The sequence below is a fragment of the Microcaecilia unicolor genome, chromosome 1 (genome assembly GCF_901765095.1).
Source record: "Microcaecilia unicolor chromosome 1, aMicUni1.1, whole genome shotgun sequence".
Lineage (NCBI taxonomy): Eukaryota > Metazoa > Chordata > Amphibia > Gymnophiona > Siphonopidae > Microcaecilia > Microcaecilia unicolor.
Window position 1 is genome coordinate 128,322,332 of NC_044031.1, and position 16,330 is coordinate 128,338,661.

General features: G+C 42.2%; 1 protein-coding gene across 5 annotated transcripts in view; it reads left to right on the forward strand.

The window, feature by feature from the left end:
• Positions 1–16,330, forward strand: part of CDK14 (cyclin dependent kinase 14) — an 857,524-nt gene that overhangs the window by 481,347 nt on the left and 359,847 nt on the right. For all 5 annotated transcript variants that reach the window (XM_030200090.1, XM_030200096.1, XM_030200123.1 and 2 more), the window contains one exon: positions 12,796–12,916. In XM_030200090.1, coding sequence (XP_030055950.1) covers positions 12,796–12,916 — 121 coding nt within the window. The remainder of the gene's footprint in view (positions 1–12,795; positions 12,917–16,330) is intronic.

Consider the following 16,330-nt stretch of genomic DNA (forward strand, 5'->3'; position numbering starts at 1 on the left):
CATCCTCCGGCAAAGAGTTCCAGAGCTTAACTATTCGTTGAGTGAAAAATATTTCCTCCTATGTTTTAAAAGTATTTCCATGTAACTTCCTCGAGTGCCCCTAGTTTTTGTACTTTTGGAATGAGTAAACAATCAATTTACTTCTACTCACTCTACACCACTCAGGATTTTGTAGACCTCAATCATATCTTCCCTCATCCATCTCTTTTCCAAGCTGAAGAGCCCCAACATCTTTAGCCTTATTTCATAAGGTCTTCCTGCAATATTTCACAGTCTGCATATGTTTTAACAACCTTGAATAGTTTTGTATCATCTGCAAATTTGATCACCTCATTCGTCGTTCCGATCTCCATATCATTTATAAATATGTTAAATAGTACCGGTCCCAGTACAGATCCCTGTGGCACTCCACTGTTCACCCTCATCCATTGAGAGAAATAACCATTTAACCCTACCCTCTGTTTTCTGTCCAATAACCAATTCCTAATCCACACCAGAGTCTTGCCTCCTATCCAATGACTATTTAATTTTCTCAGGATTCTCTCATGAGGAACTTTATGAAAAGCTTTCTGAAAATCTAGATACACTACATCAACCATCTTACCCTTATCCACATGTTTATTCACACCTTCAAAGAAATGAAGCAAATTGGTGAGGCAAGACTTTTCTCGGCTGAACCCATGCTGACTCTGTCCCATTAAATCATGTTTCTCTAAGTATTCTGTAATTTTATTCTTTATAATAGTTTCTGCTGTTTTGCCCGGCACCAACGTCAGGCTTACTAGTCTATAATTTCCCAGATTACCCCCAGAACCCTTTTTAAAAATCGACATCACATTGTCCACCCTCCAATTTTCAAGTACTGTGGACAATTTTAACGACAGGTTACATATTACTAATAGCAGATCAGCAATTTAATACTTTAGTTCTTTGAGTACCCTTGGATTTATGCCATCCAGTCCAGGTGATTTACTACTCTTTAGTTTGTCAATTTGGCTCAGTACATCATCCAGGTTCACCAAGATTTCTTTCAGTTTCTCCGCATCATGACCCTTGAAAACCATTTCCAGTACAGGCAGATCTCTTACGCCTTCTTCTGTAAAGACAAAAGCAAAGAATTCATTCAGTTTTCTCCACTGTGGCCTTGTTCTCCCTGAGCGCCCCTTTTGCTCCTTTGTGATCTAACAGTCCCACGGATTCCCTCGCAGGCTTTCTGCTTCTGATGTACCTGAAAAGATTGTTATTATGAGTTTTAGCCTCTGTGGCAAGTTTCTGTTCATATTCTCTTTTAGCCTTCTTTATTAATGCTTTGCATATGACTTGTCAGTGCTTATGTTGTTTCTTTTTTTTCTTCATTTTGGGTCCATTTTCCATTCTTTGAAGGACAATCTTTTGGCTGTAATGGCCTCTTTTACTTCACCTTTTAACCATGCTGTTTTCTTATATTTTGATCTTGTGATGACTTATACTGTGCCAAAACTGAAAACTCTTATCTCTTTTATCTGGTCAATAATAAAAGGAGCCCATTGTGAACACTATCCACCCTAACAGGTTGTTTTGTGGCTGTACATGAGGAATTGTGGTGTTGAATAAATAAGTGTGTATGTTTATGACCCTAGTCATGCAACCAGAGTTTATATCATTCTTCCAAGAAAGCTAGTTAATCATTTAACTTATTAGTAGAACATAACCACAGAGGCATGGTATGGTTGCATTTTCAATATGGTAATACTAGAGCCCAACTAAGGAACGGGTTATTTCATTGAACCAAACTTGCTTTTTTTGTGCTATCACCATCCATCTGGATAGGCAGTGTCTTAAAAAAAAAGGTGGAGGATACATTTATATCACACATTATCCCAGTAAACACAGGTTCAATGTGGCTTACATTTGAAAATACAGCAAAACAGAATAATAGAATCCAGTTATATCATGGGAGCAAGTACATGGATATATCTGAAACATTTGACAAAGTTGAGATTAGCCATATATACCCAACTGGACTTTTAAAAGTCTGTCCTTTAATGATGCTGCATATTCAGAAATCATAGCTATAAGTATAGACAGTTATAGCTATGATTAGTATAGAACAGGCACCCATACACATATTGCAAAAGTAAACAACTTCTACAGAGTACATCCGAGCCCCCCCCCCCCCCCCCCCAAGTTCCCTATAGATGGAACTGGATAATAAAGCAGTAGGATATTTCGTGCTTACTTCCTTTATAAAAGAGAAATTGCAAGGCTAGGTTATCACTTCTGCATGTCTATGCAAGGAGGAAGTTATCAATAGGAGCTACTGTTAAGATAGGTTGTTATTTTACCACTGATTCATTGCTATTTTAGCACAGGTCCCATTTTATGCAGTGAGACCTAGTTATTAATAGCCAGTGTTAACAGTAAAATAACCCATCTTAGCAGTAGTCCATAATGATAACTTCCCCCTAAAAGAGCAATTTTCAAGCTCTTTGCATTGGGACAGACGCTGTGCATGCGTTTTCCTTGACCCTGCTTTTTCTGTAGATAGACTTTTGCTGGAAAAGTACACAAAGAAATTTGAAATGCTTTCTGTATGTGTACTTTTCCTGCTCCAACCCTGTGGAAATATGCATGTTATGCAAGAAGTCACTGACCTCTTACCGTGCTGATGAGCCCTTTTACTAACTAACCTGCGAGAGTTAACTACGGCAGAGCTGAATTTGAGCCGAAAGGGGTCTGTTACCGTGCAGACATAAGCTGCCAGCAGGTCGGTTTTGGCTGCCGTTTGATCATTGCGCTGACGGTTGGCTCCAGTTGTCTCCCGTTTCCCTGACTGACTAGCGAGCTGGAACCGGACTACTGTCGGCCACTGCCTAGACATCTCGCCGACAGCTGAAACTGAAACCGGATTACATTGGGTCACTACCTGCACATCGCGCTTCCCTTTCCGGGGCCGTTGGTCTGCTTTCCTTTGTCTTTCCCTGCACGCCTCACTGACTGAGAGTGGATCCGGCGCTGCATCCTTCACTCTTCATTCCTATGTTACAGAGAAGGTGCCCCGTCGTGTTGCTAGTCAGTTGTAACACTGGTCAGCTGTTTCTTGGAGTTGTAGCGATAGAGGTCCCTGGCTGGAGTGCCCCGGCGGTTGAAGCTGCGGAGGATGACCGTTTGGCCCTTCATCTTGATTCCTGCTCCGCTGACTCCGTCGCTGTGGATGCCTGCCTCCAGCTTCATTTGTTCCACCTGGGCCTGTTGCAGTCCCGACTGGGATCGACTTGCTGGATCCATCTGTGTCAGCCTAGACTTTCATCTTTCCCCTTGGCCCGCCAGGACTTTCGCTGTTCATCTTTGCCTCCCTTTGCTGCCATTATTTTTTTCCTTCTTTCCCTTATTTATTTATTTATTTCAGTGCATTTTTACCCCGCTTTTTGCCACAGTGTTGCGGCCCCAAAGCTGCTTTCAATGAGCAAATTGAAAATAAATAGAAACAAATACATTACAGTTACATTTTAGCAAATTAGAGTGGGAAAACAGGGAAGGAAGGGAAAAGAAAGGGAGAAAAGAAAGGGAGACAGAGATGACCGACGAAAGTCCAGCAAAACGATCCCCAGTATGGACTGCTGCAGGGCCCAGGTGTTACAAATGAAGCTGGAGACAGACATCCACGGCGACGGAGTCATCAGAGCAGGGAACAAGATGGCGGACCAACGGTCATCCTCTGCAGCCTCAACCGTCAGGGCACTCCCTCTCTAATTACTAAAATGTAACTTTAATGTATTTATTTTAATTGTTCCATTGTAAGCCGCTTTGGGTCCGCATCACTGTGGCAAAAGGCGGGGTATAAATGTACTGAAATAAATAAATAAATAAAAAGGGCCCTGCTCTAGTGGCAGGGGGGCTGTTTATACCGCACACTGAGGCCCTTTTCACTGCAGCGGGTAAAAAGGCCCAAAAAAGTCATGGCCAGTGCGGTAAGATTGCTCATACTGTGTGTCCATGCAGTGGGAGGGGGGAAAGAGCACTTATCGCCCACCAATTGAGGTGGCAGGGCTCCCTCGCTAACCCAGTAATAACTGGGTAGTGTGTGGTGCTGCCTGATTACCACCAGGTAAACCCTTGCAGAAATGTTTTTTCTTTAATATTTGCACTAGCGCCAGAAATGCCACATGCTGGGGGTGGAACTACCACTGGTGTCTGCATTGGGCCAGTGGTAGCTCCAGAGTGGTGCACGGTGGGCATACCACTGCTTAGTAAAAGGGCCCCAGAGCAAGCACAGTTTTCAGACAGCTGCATTAATTGGGCAGAACACTTCTGAATAAATCTCCTTGAAGATTGTCCTCCCTAGCTCTTTTTAAAAACATTCTTTTATTTATTGTTTTAGCTCATGCCTTTTCATTAGTACCTCAAGGTGTTACAGTCAAGTGTACTAAAAATTTCCTTGTCAAATGGAAGTACAAAAAGAACCAGAATAGTGAGGTCATATACTACCAAAAGACACAATGGACACGAGTGCCTTGTACTCAAGAAGAACCTTTATTAAACAAAATCCAAATCAAATACACAAGAGGATGACGTAGGAATCAGATTCAACACAGCCGTGTTCAGCAATAATGTCAATGTCAGCGTCAGAGTCAAAAGATCCTAGAATACAGTAATAACCTTCAAATTTGTGATCAGCTATATATCTACAATGTTTCAAGCAACAATCAGCAATGAAGCAATGCGTTGCAATTTGTACTGACAACTTCGAGAGGAGGGGGTAAGTACAAAAAAACCCCAATTCAATAAATTGTACCTCAGTCTAGACACGCTATTCCATTATAGAGTATTAGTGGAGGAGTGGCCTAGTGGTTAGAGCACCGGTCTTGCAATCCAGAGGTGGCCAGTTCAAATCCCACTGCTGCTCTTTGTGATCTTGGGCAAGTCACTTAACCCTCAACCCTCCATTGCCTCAAGTACAAACTTAGATTGTGAGCCCTCCTGGGACAGATAAATATCCAGCGTACCTGAATGTAACTCACCTTGAGCTACTACTGAAAAAGGTGTGAGCAAAATCTAAATAAATAAATACTAGTGTAAGGTCAGCATTGGTACACTGATGTGTAGGTGCACACTCTTACACTACATCAATGGTAGGTGTAAGTTGGCATGCCTAGATGCACCAAGTGATGCTTATAGTTTTTAGCAGGCCCCGAGAAATTTTCAGTGAATCTAGGAGCCAGTCCCAAAACTTAGGAGCCAGCAGCTGAAACCTCTTTCTTTATCTCTCCACTCCACACCCAAAGTTGTTCACAGTGAAGCTGAAGTGTGTAGAGTATCTGAGCTTCCTGCACTGCCTGACTCAAGCTTACAGAAGTGAGCTGCGGGCATGTAGGAAATGTTTTCTGAGGCAGCACAAAAATAAGTAATAAAAATTTGGGGGCAAGAGATCTCAGGCACCAGGGTGCAATTTCTAGGCACCATGGTGACCTGGCGCCTGGGATTTGTCGAACCTTGGTTTATAGTGCTTAGCTGGGAGACACGCCCTTGGCCCACCCATCCTCTATCCAGGTGTAAACCACCCTTGTAGTTAGGCACTAGGGGGCTGATATTCAGCCGGTGGGAGGCAGCCCGCATAAGTGCCGCAGTTGATGCTGGCCCCGGATATTCAGTATAATTCAAACACTCTGGGGATAAAATTGACCAGTTTCTTATCGTTGTACAGAATATACCACTTTAGAAACCTTTCATATTAAATGTGTAAACTACTAAATCATATACCTTATAGAGTAGTGTATAATAATGAATAGTTGTGCTCAGATTGCCATGCATGTAGCTCAGCCATAAAATAGCTTATAACATGCCACTGGGACCCACCATCATAGCACAGCCCTCCCTTCCTACCAATCAGCAAGGACTGATCAAAAAAATATAATCAAAAAATAATGGTACTCAGCTTATGAGTCTTGTGTTATGGCTTGGTGTCCCTGTGGAAGAATAGGCTGCTAGTCCGCTGGCATCATCAACTTTTTTTCTTTTTTCAATTTTGCTAGTGCCCGTGCTCATATAAATATACATATAAAAGTGATTAACACTCTTTCACGTTCCCAACATGCTGCATGTTTCACCACTTGGGCGTCTTCAGGAGAACGATTCAGAAGTCCAAAAATCTAAAATAAATGCATCCGCTATCAGTATTAAACACTACTACTCATTCATGTTCTTCGCATTCTAAATATATATTTAAACTTGTATTTAAACTTGCAGTTTGTATGGCGACTCACAGGAGGGGAAACAGTCCACACCCCCATCAGAATCGGAGAAACACCGACGCATGCGCACTTGTATCATTTAGCACACTTTATTTCATTAACCACCAATCATATATGACTGACTGCCCACCAATCAATGGCTTTATTGAGGCCCTTGGGAAATGTAGTCTGCCATCTATAAATGAACTGGGCTTCTTTTCTTAGCAATTGAGAAACCACATTACCACCACCCGGATATTCAGTGCCAGGCCATTTCTGCTGACCGGCATTGAATATTCGGGGGGTTTTGGGCCAGCACTAAGTTAACCGGCTGAGCGAAAAGTCGATGCTGGCAGATTATGTTACTAGCAGGAAAAGATAGGACTGCTATTTATGCAGTCTGATTTGCCTGCTAAACTCAGCCAGTCAACGCTGAATATTGCTGGTTATCACGTGATACAGTTGGTTAACTTTTCGGCGCTGACTGCGAATATTTGGCAGAGATAACTGGTTATACAAAAACAGAAACATGTAGGCAGATAAAGACCATATGGCCTCTCCAGTCTGCCTATCCATGCCATCTACTCTCCTTATCATTCCCTTAGAGATCCTATGTACTTGCCCGAGTTCTCTTTCAGGCTGAATATTTGCGTTTAGGTGCTGAAATACTATTTAACTGGTCAGTGGCCATTTCTAGCTGATTAAGTAGCTTTGAATATTGCGGGATGTAGCACCTAAGTGCTACCGTGTAGAGTAGCTCCTAGAGCACATAGGCATGTAACTGTCAATTTCTTGGAGCCTTTAACGCGTGTCTAGGCGCCACTTTTAGAATTGCCTCAAAGGATTTTTTGTGTACATAAATGCCATTTACACATGTAAAGTTCTTTTATAGAGTCACCCCAAGGGTTACGCTTTATTTTATAAAGACACAAAGGCATCTTGAATTCATACGTTCTTTGGTAAGGAAAGAATGGCAGCCTCAGAACGTTCTTTCCACTTCCTGAATAAGTAAGAACAGTAAGATTATTTAAACTAGCCATGAATTTCTTGCTGTATTTACAGAGCATATCTAAGCTTGGGATTCTGAAACCGCTGTGTGCAAATTAGAGCTCACCCAGCGATCATTTTGAGGTACTCCTGTTTTTTTTTCTCTCAGCAACCATTAAACTACAAGGCAAACACCTCCCTCCTCTGGAAAACAAAAGAGACACAACAAAAACAAGAAAAAAGAACATATACTACAAGAGGCAAAATAGACCCTCTAACATTTTGGCAACAAATATACACTGACGAATGGACAACAACTACAGACTCACCCCAATTTTTACAAGAATGGGACAACAGATGCAGAACAGTTCTAGACAAGATAGCACCACTCCAAACTAGAACCTCACATAGGAAAAGCTCAATCCCTTGGTTCAATGAAGAACTGAAAGAACTAAAAACACAGGATAGAAGACTAGCAAGAGCTTGGAGCAAAAAAAAAAAAAAAGACGAACACACATTCAAAGAGTAGAAACAGTCGCAAAGAAAATACAAATACAAAATCAGACAAACCAAAAGAACGCACTACAGAACTATAATAGGACCAAATTGCAAGGATATGCATAAACTCTTTTCACTTGTAAATAATCTCCTAAATACCATACAGGTCACTTCGAATAGTACAGAAACCCCATCGGCAACTAACCTAGCGAACTATTTCAAGGAAAAAAATCATAAAGCTCCGACGCATGATACCAAGCAATACCACTGAGTACACAAGCATCCTTGAATGCTTAGACCCGAAACCTGGGGAATATCCAGCCGATCGATCATGGACCAACTTTGACTTGATTTCAGTAGATGAACTCACACACTGGCTCGGTAAATACGCCAAATCTCAATGCAAACTTGACATCTGCCCTATTAGCCTAGTAAAAGCCGCCCCCAAACAATTAAAAAAAGACCTACAAACCAAGTAAATTACAGACTCCTAAATGGTCTCTTCCCCACGGACAAAGGAAATATCCTTCTCACTCCACTGCCAAAAGATGCCAAGAAAAGCACAATGGACCTAACCAACTGCCGACCAGTTGCTTCTATCCCGCTCATAACAAAACTGATGGAGGGCACAACTCCCAGAATACCTGACCAAACACTCAATTCTACATGAGTCTCAATCAGGATTTAGATCAAATCATAGTACTGAAACTGTACTAGTGTCTGCAATAAATTCATTAAAAAAAACAATTGCAACTGGCAAGAACATACTCGTACTACAATTCGACATGTCTAGTGCTTTCGACATGGTAGACCATGGAATATTACTACATCTGTTAGAATACTTTGGAATCGGAGGCCCAGTTCTCAAATGGTTCAAAGGATTCCTCACCACCAGACCCTACCAAGTAACAACGAATAATGACAGATCACCAACCTGGACACCGGAATGTGGAGTTCCTCAGGGATCCCCCCTTTCGCCAACTATTTTCAACCTTATGATGATACCACTAGCCAAACTTCTAACAATAAGAACCTTAACCCCTACATATATGTGGATGATGTCACGATCCACATCCCGTTCAAAAGTAACTTAAACGAAATAACCAACGAGATCAATCAGAGCCTCCAAATCATGCACTCTTGGGTGGACTCATTCTAGTTAAAACTGAACGCAGAAAAAACTCAATGTCTAGTTATCACTTCCCAATACAACACAAACAACTACCCTACCATAACCACACCATACTGCACACTCCCTATCTCAGAAAATCTGAAAATTCTTGGAGTCACTATTGATCGAAACCTCACACTCGATACCCACGTGAAGAATACAATGAAGAAAATGTTCTACTCGATGTGGAAACTCAAGAGAATAAAACCTTTTTTCCCAAGAAACATCTTCCGTACCCTAGTACAGTCATTAGTAATAAGTCATCTGGACTACTGTAACACTTCGTACGCGGGCTGCAAGGAACAGACGATTAAAAAAGTCCAGAAAGCCCAGAACACCGCAGCCAGACTCATCTTTGGAAAAACTAAATACGAAAGAGCGAAGCCTCTAAGAGAGAAACTACATTGGCTACCACTCAAGGAACGAATTGAGTTCAAGATCTGCACAACCGTCCACAAAATCGTCCACACAGACGCCCCACTCTATATGTTAAACCTAGTGGACCTACCACCTAGAAACGCCAGAAGATCGGCCCGCAAATTCCTCAACCTGAACTTCCCCAGCTGCAAAGGAATTAAATACAAACAGTCATACGCTACTACTTTTGCGTATAAAAGCACACAGATCTGGAACGCATTACCCATGGCCCTGAAAAATATGGACAATCTAACCAGCTTTCGCAAATCTTTGAACACACATCTCTTCAACAAAGCCTACTAAAGGCATCCTAATAAATCAGTCCTCAAACTACTCAGGTGCACCAAAAACAACTCTCACAACACCTTACCTAGCACCTTGCATCTAAATCACCCACCTCCAGCCTATTACCGAATGTATTTAAGATCATGTAATGACTGCATCATAACAACACTCTGTAAGCCACATTGAGCCTGCAAAAAGGTGGGATAATGTGGGATACAAATGCAATAAATAATAATAATAAATGAAGGTGTTTTGGTGGTGGCCTATGAATGTCCTCTTTCTGAGAGGTAACCTAGCTTTTCCCCTGTTGTGTAACCATGACAATAGAAGAGGCACCTGGAGTGAAAGCTGCTGTGCAGGCTGTGCTAATTAATCCAGCCTGAAAGGTTCATTAACATACCCTTTTTTGTGAGTAGGAATGTTGTCAACCTCATGCAGTGTATAAAGCCATTTTATAACAAGGGGAAGGGAATAGGACTTGATAATGGCAGATACAAATCAAGGTCAGGTATACATATAAAGTAGCACATATAAGTTTATCTTGTGGGCAGACTGGATGGACCCTACAGGTTGTGTTCTCTGCCGTCATCTACTATGTTACTATATGTATACCACCTTTGTGTGTGTTTTTTGCAACTACATTCAAAGTGGTTTATGTATTATATACAGGTACTTATTTGTACCTGGGGCAATGGAAGATTAAGTGACTTGCCCAGGGTCACAAGAAACTGCAGTGGAAATTGAACCCAGTTCCCCAGGATCAAAGTCCGCTGCACTAACTACTAGGCTTCTCCTCCACTTCAGACATCTATTTTTTTTTATTTTTGTTACAATTGTACCCCGCGCTTTCCCACTCATGGCAGGCTCAATGTGGCTTACATGGGGCAATGGAGGGTTAAGTGACTTGCCCAGAGTCACAAGGAGCGTGGAGTAACCTGTTCCGGGGCAGAGGGAGCATGAAAACGAAGAGCCGACAGTCGCGCGGCACCCCCCCAGCATCGTGCACCTGGGTCGGACCACCCCCCCCCCCCCTTGGTACGCCACTGCAGGCAGCTCCTTGTGACTCTGGGCAAGTCACTTAACCCTCCATTGCCCCAGGTACAAATAAGTACCTAAGCCGCATTGAGCCTGCCATGAGTGGGGAAAAGCGCCGGGTACAAAAAAAAACATACCTTCTGAGACCTGAAAAAGAAAAGGGGCAGATGATGAAATAAGATCACATTTGAGAGCGATCAATATAAAGGAAACACATTATAACTGAAAATGCATTAATAAATTAGAGTGTCATAATCAAACAAAACTCTGATTAGTCACCAGCAACCAGAGTCTGAGCTATTTTTAACTGGGGACCTCTGTATTCACTTGGGAGCCACTTGTAGGTTAGCAAAATTGCCTAACTGATGTGTATATGCTGCCACCTGCATGTCGTTGGTTGCTATTTTGCAACCTGCACATGTAAGTGGTGGTACAGACACATGTAAGATCTGGTGCTTTCCTTGTTAATTTTTCCAACATATAATTTCATTAAATTGATCTTCCCCAACACATAGGGCCCCGTTTACAAAGTAGTGGTAAGCCCAATTCAGGCTTACCACTCACTAAGAAGGAAGTACCGCCGGTTACTGCCGGGTTAGCGTGGGAGCCCCTCCCTGAAATGGCTGCATGGCAAGTGCTTCTCTTGCTGCATGGCCATGTCTTAAAAAAAGAAAGACCTTCCTTTTACCTGCTGCGGTAAAAGTGGGCCTTGGCTTTTGTCAAAAACACGCACCGATGCCCGTTCAGGTCCCCTTGTGCCACAGCTTGTTAAAAGGGGCCCACAGAAGGAGTGGAAGAGTGGCCTAATACTGCAGCGGGCTTTGATCCTGGCAGGTGGGTTCGATTCCCACTGCAGCTCCTTATGACCTTGGGCAAGTCACTTAACCCTCCATTGCCCCAGGTACAAAAACATAAACTGAGCCCTCTAGGGACAGAGAAGGTACCTGCATATAATGTGTACAGTGCTGCGTATGTCTAGTAGCACTACAGAAATGAGTAGTAGTAGTACCTTGACCTACACATGGAGCACCTACATTACACATCTTTTCCCAGGGGTGGGGATGTGTCAATTTAAAATGTGATCTAAATGTGCAGGCATGTCTTTCTAAATTGAAGGCCAAAATATACACATGGTCATCCACATGCATTTTGGGGGATAGAACAACTCTCTAAAATGTGCCAGAACACTTTTTCGAAAAACCAGTGAAAATGTGGGGTTTTTGAGCATGCATTTACCCTAGGTGTATTATTATGTTTTATTACTTAGTTGTCTGAGATTTTAATGACTGTTATTTTGAGAATATTAGGAATAATTGGTTTGTTGTGTCTTTATTACTAGAATTTGTATTTTTAAGTGATTATGTATTGATTTTGTGTTATCTAATGTGAGACTTCTGTTAGACAAGCAGAATATTGTGTTTGGAGCAAATAAGTAAATGGATAGATAGGTAGGCAGAGGTAATCTTAGAGATAAACACTAAGGACCCCTTTTATGTGGCAAAAGGGGGCTGGCTTAGGCACGTGTATTACAATTGCCAAAGCCCCCTTTTACTGCAGCTGGTAAAAGGGAAGTCTCGCCTTTCTGCAGGAAATGGCTGTGTGGCAAGTAAAGCACTTGCCACACAACCATTTCGGGGGGGGGGGGGGGGGGGGGAGCCCTTACTTCCTCCCATTGAGGTGGCGGTAAGGGCTCCTGCATTAACCCGATGGTAACTGGGCAGCGTGTGGCACTGCTCGATTACTGCTGGGTACACTCTGACGCTACAAAAATAAATACGTTTTTGTAATGCCGGAAATGACAGCGCGCTATGGGTGGGAAGTAGTGCCAGGCTGCTATGGTAGCCCGGCGGTACTTCCTGTATAGTGAACGGTAAGCCCGCATGGGAGTTACTGCCGCTTAGTAAAAGGATCCCTAAAATTGAAGAGAACTTTGACCACAAGCCTCTGTATGGTGAGATTTTAGAATCTAAATAGGAACACCTAAAAAAAAAAAGAGATATGGTGTCTGCGCTTGAGACATTTATATACTTCAAAGATATAAACAGTATACAAAAACAATCATTTTTCACTGGACAAAAATTTCTAGAGGCTAAAGGCAGTAAAACTCCTAAGTAACGTAAGAAATAAAATAATAGCTTTTCCTTTGTTTAGTTTCTGCTCAATCTTTCTTTTTTTTTGGCCATCAATTTACAGGTCTTGCTCGTGCCAAGTCAGTCCCCAGCCACACTTATTCTAATGAAGTAGTGACTCTGTGGTACAGACCTCCAGATGTCCTTCTGGGCTCAACAGAATATTCCACCTGTCTTGACATGTGGTAAGTATAGTCTTGCTCTTGATAATATACATAGGCTCTTTGATAAAGTCTAGGCAAACAATGTGACAAATTTGGATTAGGATTAGAGATACAGAATGAATAGCTTCTATATAGTCACCTTTATGGTTTTTTTATACACTTTGTTCCAGTAATAAGGTTTGTTCTACTTCTTAATTGATATCTTGTGATGATATAACGGAGGCCATTCTATAACTTGGCACCACAAGGGGGCGCACTTTGCTCTAATTCCATTACAGCTTAAGGGTGTGCATGTTATTATACAATACTATGCAAAATTGCATTGGCGTGCTGAAATTTAGGCACATTCACTTACGACAGGACAATGGCCAGTATAAGTTGGCATGCAATGCACGTATTCTGTAAGTTGCACACATCTCATATATTTAAGCACTATGGGCCGGATGCTATAAATTTTGCTGAACAGTGGGCGTTGGAAAAGATCAGTGCTGAGCGTGATTCTATAAGGGTGCACACCATTTATAAATCACACTTAGCACCGATTCCTGCTTTAAGTGCCAGACTTACGCCTGCTGAAACCAGCTGTAAATGCTGGTGCCCAAGCTGGGCGCATTGAGGGGCCCTTTTATCAAGCAGGGGTAAGCTCATTGCGGGCTTACCGCACGCCAGTCTGGAGCTGCCGCCAGCGGTAGTTCCATCCCCAGCGTGTGGCATTTCCGGTGCTAGCAGAAATATTCAAACAATATTTCCGCAGGCGCTAACCTGGTGGTAATCAGTCAGTGCCGCGCGCTACCCGGTTACCACAGGGGTTAGCGCAGGAGCCCTCATCGTCACCTCAATGAGTGCTGGTAAGTGTTTCACCCCTCCCCCCACCCCCACACGGCCACACGGTAAGTGAAATCTTACCATATGGCCACTTCTTTATTCGGTCTTTTTACCCGCTGCAGTAAAAAGGACCTCGGCGCACGGCAAAAATGGCCCTCGCAGCTAGTGCAGGGCCCCTTTTACTGTAGCTTGGTAAAAGGACCCCTGAGCCAGTATTTTATAACTATGCAAACTTTTAGAACACCCCACTGACACACCCATGGCCACACCCCACTTTTGAGATACACACTGTGGGAGTTAGGTGCCCTGCCTTATAGAAAAGCATGCAGCCAGATTTGCGTGCAAATTTTTTGGGTACCAATTAACATCAATAATTGGTTGTTACCACTTAGTTATTGATGATTAAGTGCTTGTTAGTCGATCAGTTTACACATGCACCTTGGGAGTGTGCACAGATTTGGATGCCATTTATAGAATCTGTGGGTAAGTGACTGTGGCACATACATTATAGAATAACGTCTAGCGCTTATGCACTTAACTGCCAATTAATGGCACCTATAATGCACATAACTGCTATTATTCTACAATGTTCTTTCTGGTTTATTAAAAATTTCATATACCACCCTTTCTGAAAACACCACAGGGTAGTTTACAATAAAAACATTTAAAAAGAAAAAAAGTCAATCACACAACAAAAGAGACTCCAACAGAAAAGAATCATTCATACAGGAATAAGATTTAATCGTCCAGTCTATTTATTCTGGTTTCTTCAAATCAGTGAGTTCGGAACCCGTCATCAACATCCACCACTACATCTCCACAAACGGTTTCTGAAAAAGACAAGTATATAATGCAATACGAACTTTGGAGGGAAATTCTATAAATGGTGCTCAGAGTTAGATGCCGGGAAGATCTGCATTAAGTACTATATTATAAAAGGCGCACTTAGTGTGGACTTCCATTCCTAGCTTTGGAGGCAAGGACTTAGGCCTGCTGAAACTTGGTGTAAATCCTGGCGCCTAAATGATGTCAGTTGGATACGTAAATGACACTATTCTATAACACTGTCTCTAAATTTTGGGAATGCTCATGACCCGTCCATGCCCCTCCCATTGCCACACCCACTTTTGAGTTGCATATGAAACAATTTAGGCATGCAGTCTCATAGCGTGCAGGCAAATTCTAATTAGTGCCAATTTGACAATAATTGTTAATGGCTCATTAATTAGTTTGCGCTCATATCTGGGGTCTGTGCCCAAATTTAAGTACATAAGTAATGCCACACTGGGAAAAGACCAAAGGTCCATCGAGCCCAGCATCCTGTCCACAACAACGGCCAATCCAGGCCAAGGGCACCTGGCAAGCTTCCCAAACGTACAAACATTCTATACATGTTATTCCTGGAATTGTGGATTTTTCCCAAGTCCATTTAGTAGTGGTTTATGGACTTGGTCAACCTTTATAGAATCTGGGGGTTGGTACATAACATTAGGCATCAAGTTATAGAAGAGGAGGATAGTAACTAATACAAAAAAATTTTTTTTACTTTATATTTCCCAGTTTCAAGAGAAATGCACTGTAAGCTTTGACATTGCAAAAATAAGACAAGAGCAAAAATAAAAAGACTAATCTAAAGACATCAAAATAATTTAATGCAATCAGTTCAAGACCTCAAGACCACAGGGAGAAGAATCCATCACAAACTTTCAAGAAAATGTTTCCCTTAAAGAAAAAACGTGGTATCCTGACCAAGCACAGGGATATAAGATGAGCAGGCATTCAACCAACACAATACAGTGCAAAAACCCTTGTATTACACCCGGGACTCAAAATCCATCATCAAGAGGCAGAAAGAGTATTCTGATTCATTTTACCTTTCAATAAGGTTGCAAAATGTTCAGGGTCTCATAATATATATCTATTATAAAGTATTGTGCACAAAGAAAGATTATGCCCAATGTGAATTTCTTTATTTATTCATTCATAATTATTCTTTCATATTGCACAGGTTATAAAATGCAATACTCAATCATAAAAACAGACAAAGCATTTACACATGGAAAATAATAGCAGATGGACTGGCGTGGCCCACCTAGTTTGTCCAGTAAAGTAGCTAAAGTTGCACTGATTCTGAGTTCAGGTTATACCCCTCGTTGCCATTGCTGTTCTTTTCAACCAAAGGGAAAGGGGCCATATAGGACTTGATATACTGCCTTTCTGTGGTTTCAAAGTGGTTTACATATTATATACAGATACTTATTTTGTACCTGGGGCTGTAGAGGGTGACTTGTCCAGAGTCACAAGGAGCTGCAGTGGGAGTTGTACCCAATTCCCCAGGTTCTCAGGCTGCTGCACTAACCATGAAGCTACTGCAAAGTTGGAAAGAATTATACAAAAGGGGTCAAGAATGGCTGTCCTGGGGGCAAATTAACTCTCTGAAAAATTAACAGAATGGGATAAAATTTGGCAGGGGGATAAACCGGGCCAGACACCTCCATTCAAATCACAGCGCCTCACCACCTCGCTCCGTGTGAAAGCGCAGCAGCGGCAGTCTGCAGATCGCCTCCCTTTGGGCCTTCCCTCCCTGTGTCCCACCCTCCTCTGACATAA